At 42.7% G+C, this 24562-nt stretch overlaps 2 protein-coding genes across 2 annotated transcripts in view; one reads left to right on the plus strand and one right to left on the minus strand.

Annotated features, from left to right (window-relative positions):
• Window positions 1-6524, plus strand: part of Pdcd2 (programmed cell death 2) — a 6626-nt gene extending 102 nt beyond the window's left edge. Inside the window, 6 exon segments of the mRNA XM_015498576.2 lie at window positions 1-183; window positions 481-717; window positions 1496-1627; window positions 4553-4656; window positions 5607-5720; window positions 5909-6524. The exon segment at window positions 1-183 is cut by the window's left edge and continues 24 nt beyond it. Coding sequence (XP_015354062.1) covers window positions 1-183; window positions 481-717; window positions 1496-1627; window positions 4553-4656; window positions 5607-5720; window positions 5909-6067 — 929 coding nt within the window. The 3' untranslated portion in view covers window positions 6068-6524.
• Window positions 6525-9204: 2680 nt separating this feature from the next.
• Window positions 9205-24562, minus strand: part of LOC107153083 (TATA-box binding protein) — a 15732-nt gene continuing 374 nt past the window's right edge. Inside the window, exons 2-8 of the mRNA XM_015498577.2 lie at window positions 21648-21814; window positions 18768-19156; window positions 16634-16721; window positions 12229-12320; window positions 11483-11650; window positions 10377-10471; window positions 9205-9831 (exon numbers count right to left, since the gene is read on the minus strand). Of these exons, the coding sequence (XP_015354063.1) occupies window positions 9752-9831; window positions 10377-10471; window positions 11483-11650; window positions 12229-12320; window positions 16634-16721; window positions 18768-19156; window positions 21648-21701 (966 nt within the window). The 5' untranslated portion in view covers window positions 21702-21814 and the 3' untranslated portion in view covers window positions 9205-9751. The remainder of the gene's footprint in view (window positions 9832-10376; window positions 10472-11482; window positions 11651-12228; window positions 12321-16633; window positions 16722-18767; window positions 19157-21647; window positions 21815-24562) is intronic.

The raw sequence follows: 24562 nt of genomic DNA on the forward strand, positions 1-24562 counted from the left end.
GCCCGGCGTGGCTGGGCGAGGCCGCGCTGCCCGGGCCTGCGGCGCTGGGCTGCGCGCGCTGCGGCCGGCCGCTCGCCTTCCTGCTGCAGGTGTACGCGCCGCTGCCGGGCCGCGCCGACGCCTTCCACCGCTGCCTCTTCCTCTTCTGCTGCCGGGAGCCGCCTTGTTGCGCCGGCCTACGAGGTGCGGCGGGGCCCACGCGCGAGTGGCGATCGCGGTCCGTGCTGGCTTCACTCAGCTCCGCTGTCTGTACCCGACGAAATGCCGTCTCGAGTTTTAAATGCTCGTTCGTTTTCATTTTTGATTTCTGTCTAGGAAATAAGCTCCCTAAGAGCAAAAACTTAAATTCTCCAGCTATAAATGAATGCCTTTCTATAAATAAGTAAATCATTTTACAAGGCATATGGCATAGAGACTCATATGTTTGGATTGCTGTTTTGTGTCGCTGGACGTTTTTATACCTTTTCTCTTTATTCTTAGTTTTTAGGAATCAGCTACCCAGGAAAAATGAGTTTTACTCCTATGAGCCACCATCTGAGAACCCTTCCCCAGAAACAGAATCTGTGTGTCTCCAACTTAGGTCGGGCGCTCATCTCTGCAGGGTTTGTGGCTGTTTAGGCCCTAAAACGTGTTCCAGATGCCACCAAGCACACTATTGCAGTAAGGAGCATCAGACGCTAGACTGGAGGTTGGGGCACAAGCAGGCTTGTACCCAAGGTAAGTCCTTTTTTTTCTTTTTTAATCTCAGCTGTTTCTTAGTTTCATCCAACACAAATATTTTATTTCCAGGTTAAATTGGAAAACAGAGTACAGTTCAAAAACTTCATTGCTGGTAATAGGAATGTTTTCATAATAGTGACAGTAAAGTCTTCATCAATGTTGTGTGACCAGCCTTGCTCTAATCACAATCTGTGATCCTAATCTAAAATACCAGCACTACATATACCAAAATTTAGTAGGGAAAACTGTTACTATGCAAAACATAATATAGTCACACATTATTTCAGTTAACAACAGGCAACCTGCAACAGTGATCCCTTAAGTCTACAGGAGCTTAAAACTTTGCTTAGTGGTCAACACAAGACTCCTGTGTTTGGGGTGATGCTGGTGTAAATATGCCTACTGTGCTTCCTGTTGTGTAACAGCATTGCAGTGATCATGTACAGTACAGACTGCTTGATAACAAGTAACTTGTTTATGAGTTTACTTCTTATTGTCTTACAGCACACTCCTATTTAAAAAAGCAACTTACCATAAAACAGTATGCTGAGTTAGGCCAGCAGTAGCCTCATGTTCTTATGTTGTCATGACTTTTGACGCATGATGAGGCTGTCAGCCGACTGACCTGCCCACCCAGGTTTGTGAGCACATCCTGTCCTGGCTTAACAATCAAATCACTCAAGGACATGAGGCGATACTTTAGAAATGGAAAATTTTTAGATTGTCTTCAAAACCAAATAGTTACTTATGATGTTGTTGATATTATTTGTCTTAGATCATTTGGACCATACAGTTCCAGACCACAACTTCCTTTTTCCTGAATTCGAAATTGTCATAGAAACAGAGGAGGAGATTGTGCCTGAAGTTGTGGAAAAGGAAGAAGACTTTGAGATCACAGGAAGCATGGGTAAGGAGTCGGCATTGGCACTCATGATAAAATATGGTAGAAAGGGCTTAGTACATCAAGAAAAGTGGTCCTGAGAGGAATGGACTCTATTTGGAGACCATAAGCTGTCGAGTGAAAATACCCTTCCTGTACCTCCCTGGCGTGTGTCAGGTACATTCTGCTTCCTAAAAAACCTGGGAAGTGAGTCAGGTACCACAACAAAACCCTGGAATCCTAACTGCTTGGAAGGCTGAGGCAGGAAGACTGCAAGTTCAAGGATAGGCTCAGCAACTTAATGAGACCCTGTCTCAAAAAATAAAAAGGGCTGGGGATGTAGCTCAGTGGTAGAGCACCCCTGGGTTTAATCCCCGATACTACAAAAAAAAAAAAAAAAAAAGCAAGATGCTGGGTGCTGGAAATTTGGAGGGTTATCTTGGGTTCCAGATCTGTCCCCCAGATGGAAATAGTAAGAGTACCTGGTGGTGTTTGGTTTCTCTTTCATCTTGCCAGCTTTATATGCATGCTCGTATCAGCTTCTCTGGAGTTCATTCTCTGGGTAGTGTCTGTGCTGATGAGTACCCAGCACTTACTCAGCTGAGGGGCCATCTGTACACATTCTCAATGACATCCTGAAGCTGTCCCACATTGCTAGTGAGGAAGTTGAGGTTCTAAGTATAACATGCTCTGGTCAAAATAACTGATAGGTGTTATCATTCAAGCTGGAGCCTAGTTATTGCCAACTCTAAAACCTGAACTCTTATCCACTTCAACAGGATTACAGAAACTAAGAATGTCAGCTTTCTGGTTTACAGTTCAGTCAGCTCATACAGTCCAGAACACTTATTGAGAGTCCTGCTTTGTGCTTTGTTTCTGCTGTTGAATACAGTGGGAAGCAGCAACCTCCAATGTTGGGTTGTCTTGTGGAGGAGCCCAGATACTGCTTAGGGAGGTCAGGTTCCCTGTGACGACCAAAGCAAGTTCAGGTGCTGTGATGATGGTATAGAAAAATGCGGGGGTGGGGGTGCATCTATTTGTATGTGTGTTCATTATTGCTTGTGGTTTTAGATATGTTAAACGTTGAGTCATGAAAATGCTTTCCTTCAGAAAAATTGGAGGAGTGGAAGGCAAAGGCTGGGCTTGGCATCTTGTTTCATGTAGCTGCCACTATGTAAGGATCGCATGTAAGGATTTATATAACCATGAAGTGAAACTAAATTTTAAAAGTAGTCACTAGTCAAAAATAAATGAAGTAGTCTCATAACCACTCTAAATCTATTCTAAATTACTTAGAAACATAGTGGGGTTTTTGTTGTTGTTGTTGTTTCGGTACTGTTGAGCCGAGAGCCTCATGTGTGCTACTCAAGTGCTTTATCACTGTGTTACATTCCTGGGAAACAGTGATTCAGCAGTACCTCCCTGATAGGATCTACCTCAATAGAGAAAAGACAGCTTTGGTGTTACTGTTACTTTGAGATGGTTGTGTATTAGGGAATAAAGCAGATGAGTCACCATGTTGGTCTGCTGGGCATGGAAGAAAGATGGAAAATGTAAGATTAAATGAACACCCTGTAGGTCTGACTTTATACTGAAAGCATGGCTGTGAATTTCTGATTTATCTAATCTGCTACAAAGGCTTAGAAATAAAACAATCAACTCAGTAGCAGTGGGAAGTCTTTTTTTTTTTTTTTTAATATGTTTTTGGTTGTTGGTGAACCTTTATTTATTTTTATGTGGTGCTGAGAATCAAACCCAGTGCCTATACATGCTAGGCAAACACTCTACCACTGAGCTATGACCCCTGCCCAGCAATAGACATTCTTGATGCATAAATACTATTTCTCTTTAAAACAAACACTAGTTTCTTTGGACAAGTGGTTGGTTCCAGAATAGGGGAAAAAAGCACAAGATGCTAGGTTCAAATAGTGTTGGAACAGTCTTCCAGAGATCAAGGAAACAAAGACTAATAGGGCCGTGTCAGAACTCAAGAACTAATGTGAAAAGGCTCCAAGTGGCACAGGATAATCTGAACATCCATAAGAATACTAACCAGTATTAAAACACTTTGCATGGCTCAAGAATGATACTTTAAAAAATAATCATCCAAGTTGAAATTTGTAAATAAAGGAAAATTTGTGTCTTTCAAGGGGGTGTGTAGCTGAAATATTCACAGTGAGATGTCTGGAGTTCACTTCAGGGTAACTGAGTTGGGGCCTTGAAATTTTAGTTGGCGCTGATTCACTATAGTATTTCTAATTTTACACATGTTCAACATTTTCCATAACAAAATGCAAAAAAAGAAAAGAAAAAAGTGTCCCATGGGGGGATGTCATCCTGAACCTAGGTTTGGAGTTCTTTAGTGGAAGAGGTTGGCAGGAAGCCAGAGGGAACATCAAAATGTCATATAAGGTCACACTGAAGCTTTCTCCTACACTGGATGTAGGCTGCTCTGGTTCCTCCTTCCATCTTGGCTGTGCCAGTGAGTACCACTAATTAGTGCTCTTGTGATTTTATTAGTGGTGAAGTGTTATTTCAGCCTATGTAAGTCAATATTGATCAGAGTGTTTTGATACATTACAGACAAAAGGTTGCCTTGGCAGCCACCAGTCTCAGGGTGGTTGGAATCCCAAGAATGAATGTGCAACAGAAAATGGGTGTTGGGTGACTGAGTGTGTGTGCAAGGAGACTTGAGTGAGAGTAGCCATAAGGAGGGTGCACGTTGGTTAGGTGTCCTGTGTGTTGGGCAGGGTGCTTGGCTTGGGTCTATAATTTGGGAGCGGGCATAGTAATGATGTACTACTACATGAAGCACCTAGAAATAAGCACCAATTTTAATGTGTGAGTTAACAGGGAAAGCTGTTGGTTAGAACTGGGTTCCCTTCACATGTGTGAATTGTTGCCATGTGGGATTTTTCCTGTTTCTGTAAAGTCACTGTGTTGTTTTTCCAGATGAAGCTCTTGAGGAAGAACTGGATTCCATGGCAAAGCATGAATCCAGGGAAGATAACATTTTCCAGAAGTTCAAAGCTCAGATAGCCCTTGAACCAGAGCAGGTAAAAGAGAATTTATACCTCTTCACTTTATTTTTCTGTTTTGTTTGGTGAGTGTGGTCCCTGAGAAGTGACTCCTAAGCTAGTCTCTTCCTTCAAAGTCCACAGACATCTTGCTACTGTGGTATTTGCACAGATGGGGCACATAGAAAGGTGCTTTTGCAGTTATTCTCCACTTCACATTCCTGAACTCCTAAAGGTATACTGTTTATCACACAGGATTCATTTTCTAAAGAAAGCAGCAGCCATGAGAGATGCAGTATTGCCTAAGATACATGACATTTAGGCACCACTGGCTGTGCGCGCGCGCGCACACACACACACACACACACACACACAGCCAATTCTCCAACAGATAAACACACTTTCCTCTATAACTTCCTTCACCACAAATACATACCTAAGATAACTCAGCTATATTCCTAAAAACCAGTCACAGAATCAATTTATAGGAAGGATTTGACCTTGACCTATGTTCCAAACGCCAAGAAGGTGGTTTTTAGCACTGATTTCTGCTTTTAACAAGATAGCCACTTGATTGTTTTCGGAAGCTGATTTCAATGAATTTATTATAGGCACCGTGTTTCACTAGGTATTTGTCCTTTTGGAAATGCTTCAAGTTCCTTACATGTGTTTGAAGGTAAGTACCAACTCAGGCAGCATTTTGTATAGGAAGGGGAGTCACAAGCTTTAGTCCCTTCACAATGTACTTCCGAGATGAGGATTCTGATGGGCTAGGAAGAGAAGGCACCATGTAGGAAAGTAGCTGAAGTAGTGGCTTTGAGCCAGTTGAGGCAGCATTACCGTGCACACCGTGAACTGCCTTTCAGGTCAGAGCCACATCACACACTGTGGAGCCTGTGCAGCCCCCTAGATGATGAATCAGAAATTTCTACCACTGGAAACCATTGGGTGAGGTGTTCCTGTTTGAATGTGGTCCTTGCTGATTTTAGATTCTCAGATACGGCAGGGGTACTGAGCCCATCTGGATTTCTGGTGAAAACATCCCTCAAGAGGAGGATATTCCCAACTGTCCCTGTGGTGCCAAGAGAATATTTGAATTCCAGGTATGGCCTTAAATCAGGACTATTTTAGTGTATAATCACCCTGCTTTGTTTTTGAACATTTAGAAACTTTACCAAAATAGCAGGTGCCCATGGGACAGTAGTAATACAGAAAGTGCCCTGTGGTGATGGGAGCAGATGGTGTTCTGTGCCACGAGGCATCTTACTCACCCCCATGTCACTCTCCTCAGGTCATGCCACAGCTCCTGAACCACCTCAAGGCAGACAGACTGGGCAAGAGTGTTGACTGGGGTATCCTGGCTGTCTTCACCTGCGCCGAGAACTGTAGCTTGGGCACTGGCTACACAGAGGAATTTGTATGGAAGCAGGATGTAACAGATACACCTTAAAGACATCTTCAAGCCCTAAAAAAGGTTACCAACATCTTACGGCCTTGCAATTCCATCTCTGATTTTATCCCTAAGAAAGTAGCTGTACCAGAGATGGAGGAACAAAGATGTGGCTTGGGGCCTTGTTTAGTGTTAAATATTTCTAAAACAGTGTCCAGTAATGGAATTACGTGAATTTGGGTACATCCAAGTGAAAGGTTATTAATGATACACACTTAACACGGATACCAAATGAGCGGGAGGTCTAAATTAATACCAAGAGACCATTATATCATGGTGTTTTTGTAAAAATATTTATACATGTATATGTACAAAAATATAAATTTGAATATAAATATAAAGCTGCACACCAACTATGAACTGGTTTATCTATGAACAGTGGGACTAAGTGAAATAGTCTTTTTACTGTGTACTATTCTTGTATAATAAAATGGGTTTTGTGCCTTTTTAAGTCAAACCATCTCACTCAGAGCACTTTTCCACCTGTAATTTGCAAAGGCAAAGAGAGAGTTAGGTAAAATTCTAATGGACTTATTGTTTGAGGACAGAACACATTGAGATACCCAGGAACTAAAGCAGCAACAGAGCCTGAAAGGAAAGTGGCACCATCCAGGACTGACCTTTGTCAGCCAGGGGCCCTGCCTACAGAGAAGACAGACGCCATAGTCTGCCTTCATCAAGGAACTGGACAGAGTGAGTGCCTGCCAGGGAGCAGCCTGAAGGCAAGCAAAGGTTGGCTTCAAGTGGACCACGTTCTTTCTGGTCCATCTGTAGACAAGTAGCCAAGGCTGGTTTCATGCTCACATTCCTTTTAGCCCAGAGTGGCTTCAGAGGGACAGGGTGGTGGTGGCTTTCAAGCTGGGTGCTCAGTAGGCAACAGCCACCACATGCTGCTAGAGGTTATTGTCATCAGCTAGTGGCAAAAGTTGGTCACAGCACTTGGTGGGAAAGGCAATGGTTTGGGTCTTTGTGTCCCAAAAGAAATAATTACTTAGAATGTGTTAGGGTCTAAATGGTAAGAGCTGCTATTTAGGGACATTAAAAATTAATAATACCACATAAAAATTTTGAATATGTTAAGCAACTTCATTGCCACTCACAACGTCGAGACATTTGAAAACACCATAAAATAAGCACATCACCACATTGCCATGCTCCTACAGGTGTCAATCACTGCCATCTAACATACTGCTCATGTTCAAGTGCCCTGCCTGGCGCACACACTGCCTACTCACTCTAGAGAGTAACGTGCTCCACTCTGCCTTTTTATCTCAGATATCTTAGTGCTGGTGTAACAATCCTTTGACAGTTTCAGAGATGTTTTGGGGAGTCACACAGGCTGTGGGTGAAGTAAATGAGCAATTGAAAGATACTGGACATAACAGCATAAACTCATCAGGCTGAGGCAGGAGGAACAAAGTTCAAAGCCAGTCTGCAACATCAAGGTGCTAAGCAACTCTCTAATGAAGTACAAGATAGGGCTGGGGATGTGGCTCAGTGATTTGAGTGCCCAAATTTAATCCTCAGTACCCACCCCCCCCCACCAAATTCTAGCTAATAAATGAAAGATTAAAATTCCATCATTTTGCAACCCACTAATGAATTATAGCCCTAGGAATTACACAGCTGTATCTGTAGTAAATATATGCTAAACTAGAGCATGAGTCTACAGCTGGCAAAACCCAGACAAGCGCTACAAGCCTCAAAACCAGTACACTAGAAGAGGTAGAATGTAAAACCAGCTACTTTAAATGTACATCTAGCCAGTGTTAGTGTCTAGGAGTTTCTGTGGACTCTGGTTAGACAAGTGTGAGGAGTGCCTCTGGGCCACTTTGCACCTTAAGCTGAGCATTCATACAAGATTTTAAATCTTGTCAAGAGTCCCCGGCCTCTGAGATAAGCACTGAAAAAATAAAATTATTATTTAAAGACCACTGCATGTCTAGAACATGTGGTGCAACCAACTACAGAATCAACAACACTACTAAGTTTAGTAATATGACTACTACTTTTTAAACTTTTCATGAAAAAATTTCACTAAGAACTCAACAGAAACCATAATGTATTTAGGAATTGAGGAATTGTGAAATGTTGAAGCCATGTATGAAAAAATCATGGAACTTTTGCTCAAGAAAGAACAGAGAGGATCTACTTATAGGGAGAGGCATTGCTTTCTTGGACAGATAATCTTTCCAAATGTGCCATGTGACAGAAATACAAGCAAAGGGTATTCTATACACTGCTGCCTTTGGGCTGTAACCTGGTATGACCTATCAATACTAAGAATGTATAAATGACCTTCAACATGGCAGTTCTCATCTGAGAGTTTTGTCCAAAACAGGGGCACTCCCTGAAGCCCTGTGTATAGCAGTGAGCTCTGGACACAACAGGAATGACCATGGTGCAACTAATGCAGGTTGGAGATGTGTTCGATAGACTGTAAAGGCACAAAACCAAACACATACCTTAATATATTTCTCCAAGAGTGGTATCATAGCACCCTCAAAGGACAGACTTGCAGAGGGCAAGGCTTGGAATATAGCCAGTAATCTGGTGGTTACCCCGGAGAAACAGGCAGAGGGGCAAGGAAGGACAGACGTCTCTTTGATTACATTCCTTGAGCTGTGTGTGATGTATTTTTTACTATACATACTCTGGTTTACAAAAGGGAAAAAAATAATATGGAATGAAACCCAAGAACTTATGTCCATCTGGAAAGAACAAATAAAAGCCTTCACTAGCTGGACGTGGTGTCACCCCACTGGCTCAGGAGGCTGCAGCAGGAATATCACAAGTTCAAGGTCAAGCCCTAGCAACCTAGCAAGACCCTGTCTCAAAATGAAAAATAAAAAGCCCTCAATAGAAACGACGCACCAAGCACCAGCCCCACGCCTGGAGGGTGAGGCCTTCTGCCCCTCAGCAGCTTTGTGAGCTGAGGTGGGTCCTGCAGGAGGCAGCCCCACCTCTAGAGGAGGAACAGGCCTGAAGAACTGTGGGTTTCGGGCCCTGTGCACAGGAATGCACTGCCAAGTGCAGACAGAGGCAGATGCCAAAGCTATCTCAGGAACTGTGTCTAAAGTAGGTGTTTTAAACAGTGAGACCACATGACTCTTGGAAGGTATCATTCATAACAACAATTAACACTCTTATAAACTGCATTTATTATACAGAGTACTCTGAAGAAAGAAAAATATGTACAGCCATTTGTTTTCATTAATACATCTGTTCTGTCCTGCAATACTGGAAAGGCGGAATGTGTCTGGCACAAAAAATAACCCCTAAAGTTACAAATTAGAAAAACAACACTTTTAAAAAAGATTTTTTACTTTTCTGGTAGAAATATAAAAACTGTGGTTTATGGGGGCAGGGGAATTAAACAAATAAGAAGTCCAATTGTACAGGTGGCTTTAACACTTCTGCCCCTTACACCAACCAACTTGCCAACAGCAGTGTGTGAAATCTAAATATAAATAAATGGGCAGCGTCACCCACATAGCAGCACAGGCGTGCAACTCTCAGCAGTGCTGCCGGAGTCCCAGAGCAGCAGCAGCCCCTCCCACATCCTGCAGAGGGCCACAGAAGATCGGCCTGGTGTAGCAGGCTGCACCTGAAAGAGCCCAGGAACAGTACCAAGCTGATTCGCTGAAAAGCAAGTGGGTGGGGCAAGTATGGTGGTGGCAGCCACTACGTAGTCTTCCTGAATCCCTTCAGAATGGGGTAGATGTTCTCAAACGCTTCATAAATTTCTGCTCTGACTTTAGCACCTACAAAGGACATATTGGAGCAGAGTGTGAGAAATGGCATCTCTCGGCAGTGTGAGACAGAAAAATCACTTCCTTAAAACTCCAAGTACCATCCTCTCCAAACCCAGTTAATTAACAGATGCAGACATCAAAACACTACTGGCAGGGTCCCTTGCCGCGGTCCTAAGTTTATTTCTAAAACAATATGCACTGTTAGGCAATGCAGCTAGAGATGACGCCAGGCACAAGGCAGGCAGGGAGAACCACTGTCACCTCGATGGCTGCCTCCAGCCAGGTTCTTCTCAGTCTTCCTTTGCTGCCTCAAAATGGTATTGTTTACAAGCCTCAGTGTCACAAGTCACAGGGCTAACCCCAATAACAAAAGATAGGCATCCTGTCCCTTCCCTGCTGGAGGCTGCTGCGCTTCCCCTCCAAAGGGTCCACACGCTTCTTGGCAGCGTTAGGGTGGGAGAAAGAGGAATAGGGAAAAGGCAACTGCTAAGGACCACCAGAAAAGCCACCCTCGAAACTCACATTTGCAGACACTGCTCCCCACTGCACCTTACCTGTTAACACAACCTTCCCAGAAACAAAGATAAGGAGCACAATTCTGGGTTTGATCATTCTGTAGATTAATCCAGGAAATAGCTCTGGCTCATAACTAGAAGGAAAATGGCAGAAACAAGTTAGAAGTCGTGAGCTTCCTATTTCCAGATGGAATGAGGACTGAATAAGGGAAACATTGAATAGGTGCACAAACCAGGCCATAGAGCCTTCTCAGGGCAAGGCCACCGTGTCCAACATGGAAGCCCAGCTGGCCATCCTCCTGTGCCTGTCCCTTTCTACTGAATTGGATTTTCTGTGTAAGACAGGAGCTGTGTCTATATTCTGCTCCCTGATCTGTGTCCACATTCATCCTGGGCAAGCTATCTCCACTTACTACAGTCTCTACGTACTTCTAGGAGCTGAGAGTGACAACTGCCTTTGATGGTATCTCGCCTCCTTAAGCTGTCAGTACTGGCCAGGCAGCTTGAGAAGGAACTTACCCGTAGCAACGCTGGCTACCCAATGAACTTGGTCTCTCACATTTGCTGCTTCAGAGAATGAAAGTAGGATGTCACCCTGTGTCTGTGTGTTGAGTGGCATAGTGGGGAGTTTCCCAGGTGAAAAGTGAAACTGTACCAGGGATAAAAGTGGCATGTGCCCCTGGGGCACAAGGGGCGGAGCACGAGTGGTGTGGTGGTCAATGGAGAAGAGAAGATGATAGCAGGGAGATGAGGCTGCATGATGGGCTGCCCCATGAGTCTGCAGCAGCAAGCAGCAGGGACAACTAGAGGTGACTCTGCTCGTAGGTCTGATGTAATGCTGATGAAAAGAAGAGCATCAAATTGCAGGAAAAGCAACACAAGGGACTGTAGCTCCAATCCATGTGTTTAAAATGTATTGACTGAGCAACAAAATGATAAGGACACACAAGTGGAATACAGTTCGTTCCATTAAAGCGACTGAGTCATCTCAGTAACGTGGGAGGTTAAGAGGCAGATGCAGCAGCAGCAGTCCAGTACTACACCTGTGTTCACACACTACCTCGGCATGGACTTCCCCTGAGCCAGGTTTAAGTGGCTTATGAATGAACTCTGGCCGAAGGCTACCCAGCACACTTTAGACTTACCTGCTGAACTGCTGGTGAGTGAGCACGAGGCCTTCCAGCCTTATGGGGAACTTCACGTCACAGCTCCCCACCATGTTCTGGATCTTGAAATCTAAGAACTTCGCAGGGAAACCCAACTTCTGCACAACTCTGGCATACTTTCTTGCTGCTAGTCTAGACTGTTCTTCACTAGACAAAGGGGGAAAGCGAGTTATTTGTATTGAAGCCAGCTGCAATAATTATTTAGATGAGTAACACAAAAAGTCCAAATTAGCAAACTAACTAAACCTTTCACTCTCTTCCTAATAGGAGGGAAAGATCAACCCTCATTGACAACATCATCGAGTACTGCTGTGTGCTCACAAACTGCAGGCCTACCAAGCAGTCTTTCCACCAGCCAGACTGCCAGAACTGCTGCATTCCTGCATTCTGGCCCACAGATTTCTACCATCTGTCTCTCTTAACCCATAGTTCTTCATGAATTTGATAGGCAGAAACTTTTTACATAGGGATTTTTTTCATCAGCAGTTTTGATGTTGCATTATCTTACCCCAAATGCAACTGAGCTGCATGGATGAATAAGTGCTGCAACATGTGTCTAAACTCATAATGATGTTAACAAAAGGAAACCAATGCTATCTGAAGTGAGCAGAACCACATGCCAGGTTGACCATAATGTGGTGGCACTGGAAAGTAGCCTGCTGAAGTGTGAGCTCAATAACAAGAAGCCACGAGACTGTGCGACAGGAGAGGAAACCCTCAGCTACCTCTTGGCTCCTGTGCACACCATTTTCCCAGAGCTGAAGATGAGTGCTGTGGTCCGCGGCTCCCGTATCCTCATGATTACGGCTGCAAATCGCTAAAAGGGTCAGAGAGAAGCATTAGTGGGATCATGCAAACTGTTGGGTTTTGCTGGAACTAGAAAGTGACAAAGAATATCACAACAAATAGGAAAGATCCAGCACATACGATTATCTGTTCTGAATTTCTGTATAGGTCAAGGCAACAGAACAGCCACCATGAGACCAGGACACACCAAGGTCTGCCATGTTCTTTCACACATGCATCCCACCACCAAAGCTAACAGTTACACAAATTGGCTCTGTGTCTTCTGCTTTTGTTTTATTGTCTGTTGTTTTGCAGTGCTGGGGATGAAACCCAGGGCCTCGTGCATGCAAAGCAGGCACTGTGCCACCAGGCTACACTCTCAACCCAGTTCTTTATATTCTCAATAAATACCAGAAACTGTTTCTATCTTATATTTGCTGTTTATCATGACTAGCATCTGTAAATATAAATTTTCAGTTTATATACAAACTTTTAGTCAAATAAACTAGTAAGCCTTTTCTACTTCCTCAGAGGATTAATAAGCCAGATTATAAGTATATCAATATGTAATGAAGTATGATCCTATTTAGAGCTGGCCTTTAAAATACTAAAATATTAAACAATTATAAATGCAAAGTGAGGGAAAAAAAGTTTTTTACTTTTCTTTTATTTATGTTTTAAACATGTTGGCTCTTTTAAAACATTTTCTTGCTAACATTTTAATTCACAGGGAAACTCTTTCAATGGTGGATTGAGTTAATGGCCTCAGTTACAAAAAACAAGGCAAAACTTTATTTTCAAATAGCTTAAATTTTTAATATATGATATTTTCTCTTTTGGTACTAGGGATTGGGGATGGAATCCAGGGGCCTTCTATCCCTAGTCCTTTGTATTTTTTATTTTGAGACAAGGTCTCACTACATTCCTCACGCTGGTCTTAAATTTGGCGATTCTCCTGCCTACACTTCCCAAGTAGCTGGAATTATAGGTGTGACCATCGCACCATCGTATCAGCTGAAATATGATATTTAATTTAATTAATAATTAAATAAGAAAAGATCCTTAATATTTCTAATCAAGATGACTCCCTCCCCAGACTGAACCCAATGCCTCAGGCATGACAACACTCTACCATTGAGCTATGCTCCCAACCCCCAAGATAACTCACTGACAAATTAGATTGCTTTGACATTTTTGATTTGAAACTATTGCATCTTCCCCCCTCCTTACCCACAAAAATGCTAGCAGTATGTTCTAGATCGCATGACTCCCAAGATAAGCCCAATTACTCAGAATCTCCTAAGTTTCCTCTATATTTTTAATTGGTCAAATAACTACCAGCACTTCCTTAGAGATTGAAAAATGATGCACTGAACTCAGACTGCGATGAGCCAAGACTCCTGGGTGTGATGCAGACTCACAGACAGGATAATGGTGGACGGTGCCTCAGCTTAGCTCCCTGAGAGCTTAAGACCAAGAACAAACATCTTCGGCTACTGGACAATTTAAGACAAAGACACAAATTCCTGTCACTGAACAGTTTTTATCTCATTTTTTATGTTATAACTAGCAGAAATGATTGAGACCATATGAGGTACAATAGTCAAGGAGATATTTTTGTTTTCTTATTAAGGAAACTCTTAGTTTATTAATATTTGTTTTAATTCAACATAATATGTACATATATATTTACCTATTATATACCTTATTTTTTTAAAAAATTCTTTGCTCAATTCAAAATAAAATTGTTAGATCCCTTTTACACCTAAACAACTCTGTATTTTCCTAAACGGACACTTAGAAGACCCAAAGAGGTTAAAATAATTAGGCATATTTAATGTATTCCATATTTTAAGTAGCCCAACTTACTTTAGTTAACTAAAACACCCCCAAATCTGAAAACTGTTTTCTTTCTTGACTGATTAGCACAGCAACTCTAACCTCCACCTATGCCTGGTTTCTCACTGTACTAAAGGTCCAGGTCTCGTGATGCCTTGGGGATTTGGGACGCACCCAAGTCCAACAGGCTGTTCACCCACAGTGCATATCTGCCACAGCTGGCAACAACCCTCATCTGCCTCCTGTGCACAGATCATGTCCAACTCACCAAGGTCTGGCTCAGGATCGTCAGTGTTACAGTGTTGTGAAAGCAACACACATTCAGCATACACCACAGTTCATACACAGTACAATACTATCAAGCTGCTGGGTGACAGCAGCCGGCAGTGTCCCCAAGCCATGCCATGGTGAGGGAAACTGGTAGGGCAGTCATCTGAGGGCAGGTGGTGGGCCCAGGAGGAGATGAAATGCCCTCACAAGCTAAGGAACATCTGCACTAGGAAGTACTACTCCTAGTAGTACTAAACCCAGCTCCTTTATTTCCCTTCTGTTGCCTGAAAAGGGGTTGACCATCAAAACAAACTAAACTCTTCTCATTCATAGACCTACAATTATCAAGATGCAACTATGTTGATACAGTATAACTTCTGCATATGAAGGTCTTCTAAGGTAGTCATCTTATTAGATGTTCACAAATAAATAGCTGCATTAATTATAGATGAGCCTTTGCAGTATGTCATCATAAAAATAAAATGTTACCCCAATTAAAGTACTAAAAACCAAGGACTTGCTGGAGGAAACCAGACTTCTGAGCAGTCTCCGGAGAACACAAGCCTGCATTCGAACTCTCGCTCTCAGTTTTGCTGCCAAGGCATCAAAAAGATAATCTGTCTGCTACTCTTCCAGGTTGCAGGGGAGAAGCAGAAAGTCAGTCATCATCTTTGCTTTATATTTTATCTAAATATATTTTATATTTAGATAAAATATATTTTATATTTTATCTAAATATCTCAAAATGGCCAATCTCATCCAAAATTACCTTTGAATTTCACTTATACATGTGTAGAAAACCACATAAGCCGCCACCACCACCGCAAAAAAATAAACAAAACACAGTGAAAGAATTTGAACTTTAGAAGTCGAACAAATTATCAAAACTGACTGGCTAACAGAGGTCCAGGTAAGAGAACTTTCCCAACTTTTCACTGCCCAACACGAGAATCTGCATAGAAGTTTGTTCACCTTGTATTATTTGGATAAATACTTCAACTAACCAATTAAAAAAAAAAAAAAAAAAGCTGGTTAGCTGAAAGTAACCAAGCTGATTTGTGGTGGTTATTCTCCTGGTTAGCTTTCAGCCAATTAGATGAAAAGTCAGTTCCACATGTTTACTGATAGTTACGACTGCCCTGCCCTTTGCTACCTCCTAACAACCAGCTGCTTAGATGCTGCTACACAGCTACTGCTTCAAGACATTTGACCAAGGAAATCACAGGAGAAAGCACAATACCCAAGTTCAACCTGCACTGGGAGTTTGACCCAAAGGTGAGAGCTGAGGCACACCCGCAAGGTGTTCGCGAACTGGGCAAACTCAGGTGGGCAGTGACTCCAGCAGACACGCATAACTCAGGCAAACTCCCAGGGCTTCTTGAGATTCCAAGAGTAACTCAATGTGTCCTCTGCTGATCTGCCCAGCTGCACAGGACAGAACAGCTTGACTGGCCAGCATCTATCTAAGGATGAAAAACAGAGACCACATTTTAAAACAGTCCCAGTTTCTCCTTCTCCTCTCTCTTCTTTTCCTTACATAAAATTTGTTTTCTTTTGTTAGAGGCATTCGATTCAACACTGGTCTCCCAGGCACCTGATGCCTCTCTGGTGTACATGCTCCACTGCAGGGCCCTGCTTCTGCAGGACGAGCTCCTCCACCTGGGCACTTCCTTCCAACGACCACTCATTTCTTAATGCAAAGGTTTACTATGTTAGAAAATACTTCCACTGGCACAGTAATCTCTCCTATAATCTCTTTACTACAAAAAAATGTAAAAGTGATAGAAGGTAGAAGACCATATCACAATAAGCTGTCTTATCCTTATCAACTTCACAACTACCAACTCTTGGCTTACCTTGCTTCATTCACACCCCTCCCACAGGATTAATGAAGGAAACACACCCCTGCCATTCTTAATGGTTCATAATGTAATAAATGGGTTCAGATTCTGCTCTCCAGCTTCAAGTGGTCCGACAAGTGTATATAAACTTGCTTCACCTTGCACAATGCTAAATCCCAAGGGACTCACATTTAGTAGCTACAAAGTAAAATGTGAATAGAATGAAGTTCTTCTATTCACTGAACCTCAAAGATTAAAATGATACCTTTTCCCCTAGAGCCTCATTTTGCTGCTATCAAGAACCTTAAGCACAACACAAACTTTCTGACCCAGAGACAACTATAAGGAAATTCAGTTTTACCAAACAGTTTGAAATATGTGAAAATGCTCTGACCTTGGGGTTATATTCAGCATTTCGGGCACGAAGTGCAATGGTCTTCAGGTCAAGTTTACAACCAAGATTTACTGTGGAGACTATATTTCTGGAAGAAATTTGAAAAGAAAACATGATGATTTAGATTATTTAACTTTTACACAATGAAGTATTAAATGCTGATCTAGGAGCCTTGTTCTTTCACTAGGCTTTAAGGAACTGCTGACCCTGTTGAGTGTCTATCAAGGATCCCATGGCATGCTGAGCACCTCACACACTGGCCTCAGAACTCACAGCACACCTGCAGGCAGCAACTGCCAACACCACACATTCAGATACAGAATGGAGGTTTCCAGGGAGCACCCTGTGCTCCAAGTGTGGAAGCAGAACCTGAGCCTGTTTCCACCCCTGCCCTCCACTTACCCCTTCCTTGGCTTGCTCCCAGAGAGCCAGCACCAGCCCATCCTAAATCACTATCTGTAATGAAAACAGGCAGGCAAGGACTTCCTCAGTCCTTTACAAGTAAGTTATCTTTTGGAAGGACAAGAATTCAGTTTCTTTAGCAAAGCAAAGGGGCCTGATTTCTCTTCTGATTAGCCTCAGTAAATCAAGATAACCTTCTGGGACTGAGGAACCCTTTTCATTTTTCAGCATTCTTGAATTGTTTCATGAATAACTCACAAAAGAATAAAGACAGGTTTGAAAATCAACTTCATTAGAAACTTAAATAAAAAGGGAAACATGGCAAACTCAGAATTTTTGTTCCATATTTTCCTGGATTTGAAAGCATATAGACTTGAAACGACCAACGCCAAGGACCTAGATCTTTACCACCTAAGAATTCTGATTCCAGAGTTCAGGAAGGAGAGATCCTACCTTCACTGCTGAAGTGAAAAAGCATCACCGTCAGAAAGCAGTTCTCTTGAAACAGGATGGCTCATAATTTACTAAGAGGAGGACAGTAATCTTTTCTGATACACACTCCTAAAGCCAGTTAGGCTGTGTTTTCATTTCTACATCAGATCTTCCTTCCTGTCACTCTGCGTACAGACCTGCCTTCAACATGAATCCATCTACAAACTGTGTCAAATAAACTTTGGTGCATCTATCACAAATTCAGTCATATCTTTAGTAAATGCATTCTTATATGTTTTCATTAAATATTTATCTCAACTCTTCACAAACCTACAACATTTAGATGAATAGGGCTCTGAATAGACAGTGAAAACTAAGTAACTTAGCTGACTGAATGTCCAGGGAATGTCAGAAACCACTGCCCACCCCCAACAGGTGTCATTTATGACTTCAGCCACAGAGCAATCCTGAATGCCCATGGAAGTCAACAGCATTCAGGACTATGGGAGCAACAAGGAGAAAAGTGAGCTAGCAGGGCTTATCACTCCAAAGCCACAAAAATAAACATGATTTTGTTTTTAAAACTCTGTGGGGTCAAAAAGATAGAGAACCCAGATTTAGGACTTTGGGTAACAGGCAGGATCTATGATCACACACTACTTAGTTCCAAAAATGATCAGCAATGGCTTACAAATGACAGTCATGCAAGAAACAAAATGACTAAGCACAGAAAGACCATCAGCTCTGAACAGCACAGGGAGGGGGCAGCCATACAAGAGCGTCTGCAGCTTATAGCTCATTAGCTTCCTAAGGGTAAAATCACATGCTTCTCATGGACAACTACCTGGAAATATCTGCCTGGTTTTCAGGAAAAGGAAATTTTTCCTGCCTCCCTATCCTATTACATATAGGACCCACTACAAGTTAGAAAAACTCACTTAGGACAATAATAGTCATTCTCACCTTATGGGAAGACCACAGATTTGTATGCATTCCTCATAATAAAATGGAAAATTGGGACCACCAGGACCTTGCTGAACTGTGCCTAACCCACAGTGCATCAGCTGGAGGTGACGTCTACAACAGCGACCACACCCAGCTCCAGTGTGAGGCCCACGTGCAGGACAAGGGCAGTTTCTGAGGATGCTAGGAAAGCCCTCCATGGGGGGTGGAGGGTGCTGACTCAGGCCACTTCGGCTCTCTTTGGGGAGCACAGCACCACTGTGCAACTACTGGAGACACAGACATAGCACAGTCAAAGGCTCCTCCACCTTAGGGCAACACAACACAGATTACTCACTGCAGCTGCGGCACAATCCCAGAACTCTCCGAGGCTGGTGTGGCAGGAGTGATGGGAGTCATGGGGGTCATCGGGGAGGGATACAGGGGTGTGGTGCCCGGCAAGGGTGCGGTGGTAAGAGTCTGTGAGTGGAACAGCTGTGGGGTCTGGCCGGAGGCCCCCTGTGCCGCCTGCTGGGGTGCTGACTGCTGTGCTGCTGCGGCCACCACCTGTTGTTGCTGCTGCTGCTGCTGCTGCTGCTGTTGTTGTTGCTGTTGCTGCTGCTGCTGCTGTCTCTGCTGTTCTTCCAAAATAGACAGGCTGTTGGTGTTCTGAATAGGCTGGGGCGTCAGGCCCGTGCCATAAGGCATCATGGGACTAAAAATGGGGATCCCAGGCGTCATGGCACCCTGCAGAGAACAAAGGTGGGGAGAGTCAGGCTGCTATTGCTGAGCATCTGTGAGCCTTCCTGGTGGAGCTGCAGGAGACCATGAAGCAAGATGCTCTAGAAGAGTGAATTGCCAAGTATCACAGGGACGGTACTTGCTATTCTCAGAAATGTGCTTTCTTCCTTAATCCTGGACATAGCAGACCAGAGCTCAGGACTTGGAAACCACTTACCACAAGAGAACCTGAGAGAGTGGCTTAACCTTTGTAGCATGACCAGGGAATAATAATGGTCTCAATTATTAGACAGCTGTACCCTTATTTAAAATGCCACTCCAGCACCTGGGGAGCATCTGTTCCCCTATGCATGATCAATTATAGTCATTTTAGAGGCATCCACATGACAGGCACACACACACCAGAGACACTGAAGTATTTACTAAGCAACCACAGAGAGGATTACTAGAACACTACTCAAAGGTTGATCATTTGCCCTCCCCAAAATGTGAATCAGTACAATCTATCAAATACTATCAGTCTGCTTTTCCACAATGCTGCCAAACTTTTCCAGATATTGTTACATTTACTAATTTATCTGTCTTTCAACAACCCTTTGAGAAAGGGAGAGGAAAGCAGATGAGAACAGAGAAGGTGAGCGACTTACCCAGGTCTAAGCCTCAAAGGCAGATGAGCCACAACTATCACTTATTTCTATAAAAATGTTGACTTGAAAAAAACCCAGGCTACAGACCTTTAAAACACTGAGACCCAGCCCAGCGCTTTCCCCTCACCAAGATCCATAGAGCCTACAAAGCTGGGAACAGCTTTCCAAACCTCAACATCATGTGCAACCCTGTGTTTTTCTGTGGAGAGGGTCCACAGGTTTTATTAGATTATCAAATACACGTGAGACCCAAAATGAGAATTCTTTCTCATTTCCACCACTTATTTGCCAAAAAGCATAAGATAAATTGTTTTAGCAACATAATGGCAAGAAGAGAATACCAGAAGAGGGCAAGATCTATACTGTGGCCTTAACAGTACAAGTGTAATTCTACTGCAACTATCACTTATTTCTATAAAAATGCTGACTTGAAAAAAACCCAGGCTATAGACCTTTAAAACACTGAGACTAACTAAGGCTTAGAAGGTCTGCCTTACTTTTAGTCATATGTAAAAGTTAACATGAAACAAACAGACATACTTGTAAGCCTAAATCTGTAAGTCGAAAATCTTATGACTTCAGTAAACAAAGTTTTCTTGGGACACAAAAGTGATAACAAAGAAAAATTGGTAAACTGTACTTCAAAAAGAATGGAAGACACACAGAATACATGGAGTTCTTACAGCTCAATAAAAGATAACAAAAAACTCATAAAAAAAAAAAATAGTCAACAAGGTGGAGCAATGGTGCAGCCTATAATCCCAGCCTCTTGGGAGGCTGAGGCAGGAAGATCCCAAGTTCAAAGCCTGCTTCAGCAACTTAGTTAGAAGTGTCTCATAAAAAAAACTAAAAGGATTGGAGATGTAGCTCAGTGGTAGGCTGGGCAACAGACATTCTATAAATAAAGGTATATAACTGGCCAATGAATACTTGACATGATGCTCAAGATTATTAGTCTTCAGGAAAATACATTAAAAACACAATTCTTCCCACAGCTGGGGGTCTGCAGGACAGTGCTTCAGCACACATCTGGCAACCTCTGAGTAAAAGTGGACACCCGCATACATGGCCACACAATGCGACTCTGAGTATCTACTCAAGATAGATAAAAAGTGTACACGAACGTTTATGGCACCTTAACACCCCAAGCTGGAAACAACCAGACGGCAGCAACTAGCAAAGAGACAAGGGTGCTGCTTGGCAATAAAAAGGGATCATTCTCCAATACACAAACCATACACCGGGCAAAGAAAAGAGACCAACCAAAGAGACATACTGTATGACTTCACTTATGTGAGATTTTAGAGCATCTGGGCTTTGTTGCCCCTGGACTGGGCAACAAATATGATGGACATTTTATAAATAAAGATATGTAACTGTCCAATGAATTTTTGACATGATGCTCAAGATTATTAGTCATCAGGAAAACACATTAAAACCCCAATGAAATCAGTGCAGAACAATCAGTGCAGAACTGATCTTCAGCACTGAAGTGTAGACTGAGCAGCAACCAGGGCTGAGGAGCAGGCACAAGGGGGCAAAGAGGCAGAGTTTAGGATCAACAAAAAACTAGGAAATAATTTGGTGAGGGTGACCCTATAATCATTTGTAATATCCTCAGTGTTCATCAAAAGACAAAGTGTTTATACACAAACGTGTAATTCGGCTTCCAAACAGACTCCCAAGTAAAACACTCCTCTGCCCATTCAAAGCCTAACAGAACTTTTCACAATCCAAAGGAAGTTGCCAACAAAAACACAAGTTCATTTTCAGCAACAGTGGTTAAATGGCCCTGGGACTGTGCTGTCCCTTGTGGGCACATGCGCCCCACCCCCTACCTGCTGCATTACCTGGGGGGAGGCCAAGCCCTGGGCATACGGTGGCAGGCTGCTGTTCTGATCCATGATGCGCACTTTCTTCAGCACCGGATCTGTTTCTGGAGCATTCCCAGCACACTCTTCTTGGCAACTTCTCAATGCTCTGGGTTACTCTCACACACGGAAAAACAGCGATGCTCCTTGGAAAAGTTTCAAGCTTAATGTTAAGAGCACAGGTAACCTGTCTTGTCTTATAACCACAGTTCTGTGGTTACCCAAACACAAATAAGAAAACCAACACAAGCCTACAGCCTTTTGTTCTATTACATGATTAATTTAAATAGTCTGACAGTACTCAAAATTAAGGCGTCATAACCAACATTAAAAACTAATGAGGAAAAACACCTCAAAAAAAATTGCTAAGCAAACTGTCCTATCAGAGCAGAACATTTATTAAGCATTATATATATATATAGCAAGTGTAGTATATAGTGTATACAGAAGCCAAGTTCAAGTTCAGGTTTTTAAATATTTTACCCAATTTTATATCCTCCACAATGTCTTGGGCATAAGATCCAATAAATACTGAATTAAACCCAATATTTTTTAGGGTCTTTTTTTGAGCTCCAACTTTAATCAAAGATTGTAGAAATTGTGTGATACATCAATAAGTAAAAATACTGTATTGATATCAATGTCATAATCTTAACCAGGCCTCACTCATGACAGGGAAGCACTCTCAATTGAGCTACATTCCCAGTCTTAAGGCCTGTTTAGATGGGTCCACAAATTATCCAGTGTTGCTGTGAGAACTGATTGAATCAACACAGAATTGACTGAGTTAACAGATCAAAATATACCTAGTTATACAGTAAGCCCAGATCAAATGTTAACTACTACTACAATAATTCAGTCCAAACATTTATTATCATCTAATAAGATATTCTTGCACAGAACTTATAGGTCTCAAAGCTGTATGTCCAAAGACCCATGTAATGGTCAATTTGAATTGTCAAATTGATTGGCTTAAGAGATGCCAAGTATTGAGAGGACTATGGGTATGTCAGTGAGGGTATGTCTAGGAATGACTGGCATGTGAGACAGCCAACTGAAATGGACATCCTCCCTAAGCGTGGGCACCACCAACCAATAGGATGATGGCTTAGATGGAATAAAAGTTTGAAGAACAAGGAATCACCAAGATATGCAAGTTTGATTCTTGAATGGATTTTTGATTGCTGCTGTGTTCTGCTAGTGATTACCCATAAGCCTTCATTCTTGAGGTAAACTGTTCATTCCTCTTGTTCTGGGGCTTCAGTCTCTTGGACTGTGCGGCTACTGGTTCTTCCAGCTCTCCGGCATTGTGGACTACTCAGCTTCTGATTGTGTGAACCAACCTAATAAGTCCCTTTTTTATAATTATACTTCCTGTTGATTCTTTTCCTCTAGAGAACCCTAATACAACCCACATTCACTTAAAGTATGTGCTGGTACAGAGTAGGCACTAAGATATTTGCTAAAGCAATGAAAAATTGGACCCCCAAAGACTACTTATCCTACAAACTCATCATTGAAAAATCAAACCAAAGAAAGCAAGCAAGAGCTCTACTTCTGAAAATGAATACATCAGAGGTATAAGAAAATTATGTTTTCTGAACTTGTTACTTTATCACAATAAAAGTGCTGCATAAAAGATATGAAGATGGAGGGGACATAGGCCCTGGCATCAAATAGTTCAACATGAAGAGCATTCAAATAAGTACTATAAAAACTTGGTAAGCCCAGCAGAGAGTATGCCCCAAGTAAGCTAAGATTCTTGAGAGCAGAAACCAGCACATTATGTCTTTGAAATCTCTACACCTATCTCTGTGCCTCGCATATGGTGCGTAATTGTGAATGAATGCACATCCTCTGTGGAAGAGAAGACAACATAGGCTAAAATCAAGTACTCTGAAGAGAGGTCATTGTTTTCATAAAGCAATGTCAAGCAAGGCAAGTAGAACTTTTCAGTCAAAAGAAATGAAGCACAGAGACAAAGATAGAAAAGCATGCAGGGTGCGAGTGACAAGGTTAGCATTAGGCTGTATGGAATGTCACCGCAGGAGATGAGACAGCAGCCATAGGAGGTCACGGTACCAGAGTTTAGATGTTATTACATACACAAGCCGTAAGAACAGTTAAAGGATTTCAAAGTGCAGCATGAATTAGATCTACTTTGCAAATGTGGATAAATCTGAGAAGAGAAAACTGAAGACTGAAAATTCACTTCAAGGAGTCAGTGCTATGGTTGAGTAGAGAGGTAATGAAAGCAGAATTTAAAGCCCTACATATGATGCACTTATCTGGAACCTCTGCTGTCTCCAGACCACTTTTTGCGCACTAAAAGTCTCCAGAAGGAACGGTTTGGTTACTGAAGGTTAGGGACCTGAGCAAACTATTCAGAGCTCACCTCTCAACAATGGCACAGACCATTTTTCCTCACCTGTACCATACAATCGCACGTTGAGTACTGCACTTATCCTTGGAAAGGAATGTCATCTTCTCATGGAAACCGGAGTATTACATTAGGTATTTCTGGGAAGTGATCAAATTAATTCTGCCCAGCCTTCTAGCTATGTCTGGATAACTCAAACATAAATCTCTTCCCAAACAAGCCTACCCCATGTTTTCAGAACCCATGCTGGCTTGATGGAGACCTTGTGAAGAAAGTGGGGGGTTTCTTTCTCAAGCTCCTCCGCGCTCAAGTCGCGGGCTTCTGACCAGATGTTTAGGTCTGGAGCATGACTTCGTGACAAACCCACCCTGTGGCAGCAAAGCGGGCGGGCTCCGGCAGGTGAATCTGCCCTCCAGCCGGCGGCAGCCGAGGGCAGGCAGACCTGCGTCCTCGATGCTCCCTGCACCCCGCGCTCGGCCCACGGATAGCAGCAGAGCCGGTACTGGGCTGCAGC

Source organism: Marmota marmota, unplaced genomic scaffold (assembly GCF_001458135.2).
Source record: "Marmota marmota marmota unplaced genomic scaffold, marMar, whole genome shotgun sequence".
Lineage (NCBI taxonomy): Eukaryota > Metazoa > Chordata > Mammalia > Rodentia > Sciuridae > Marmota > Marmota marmota.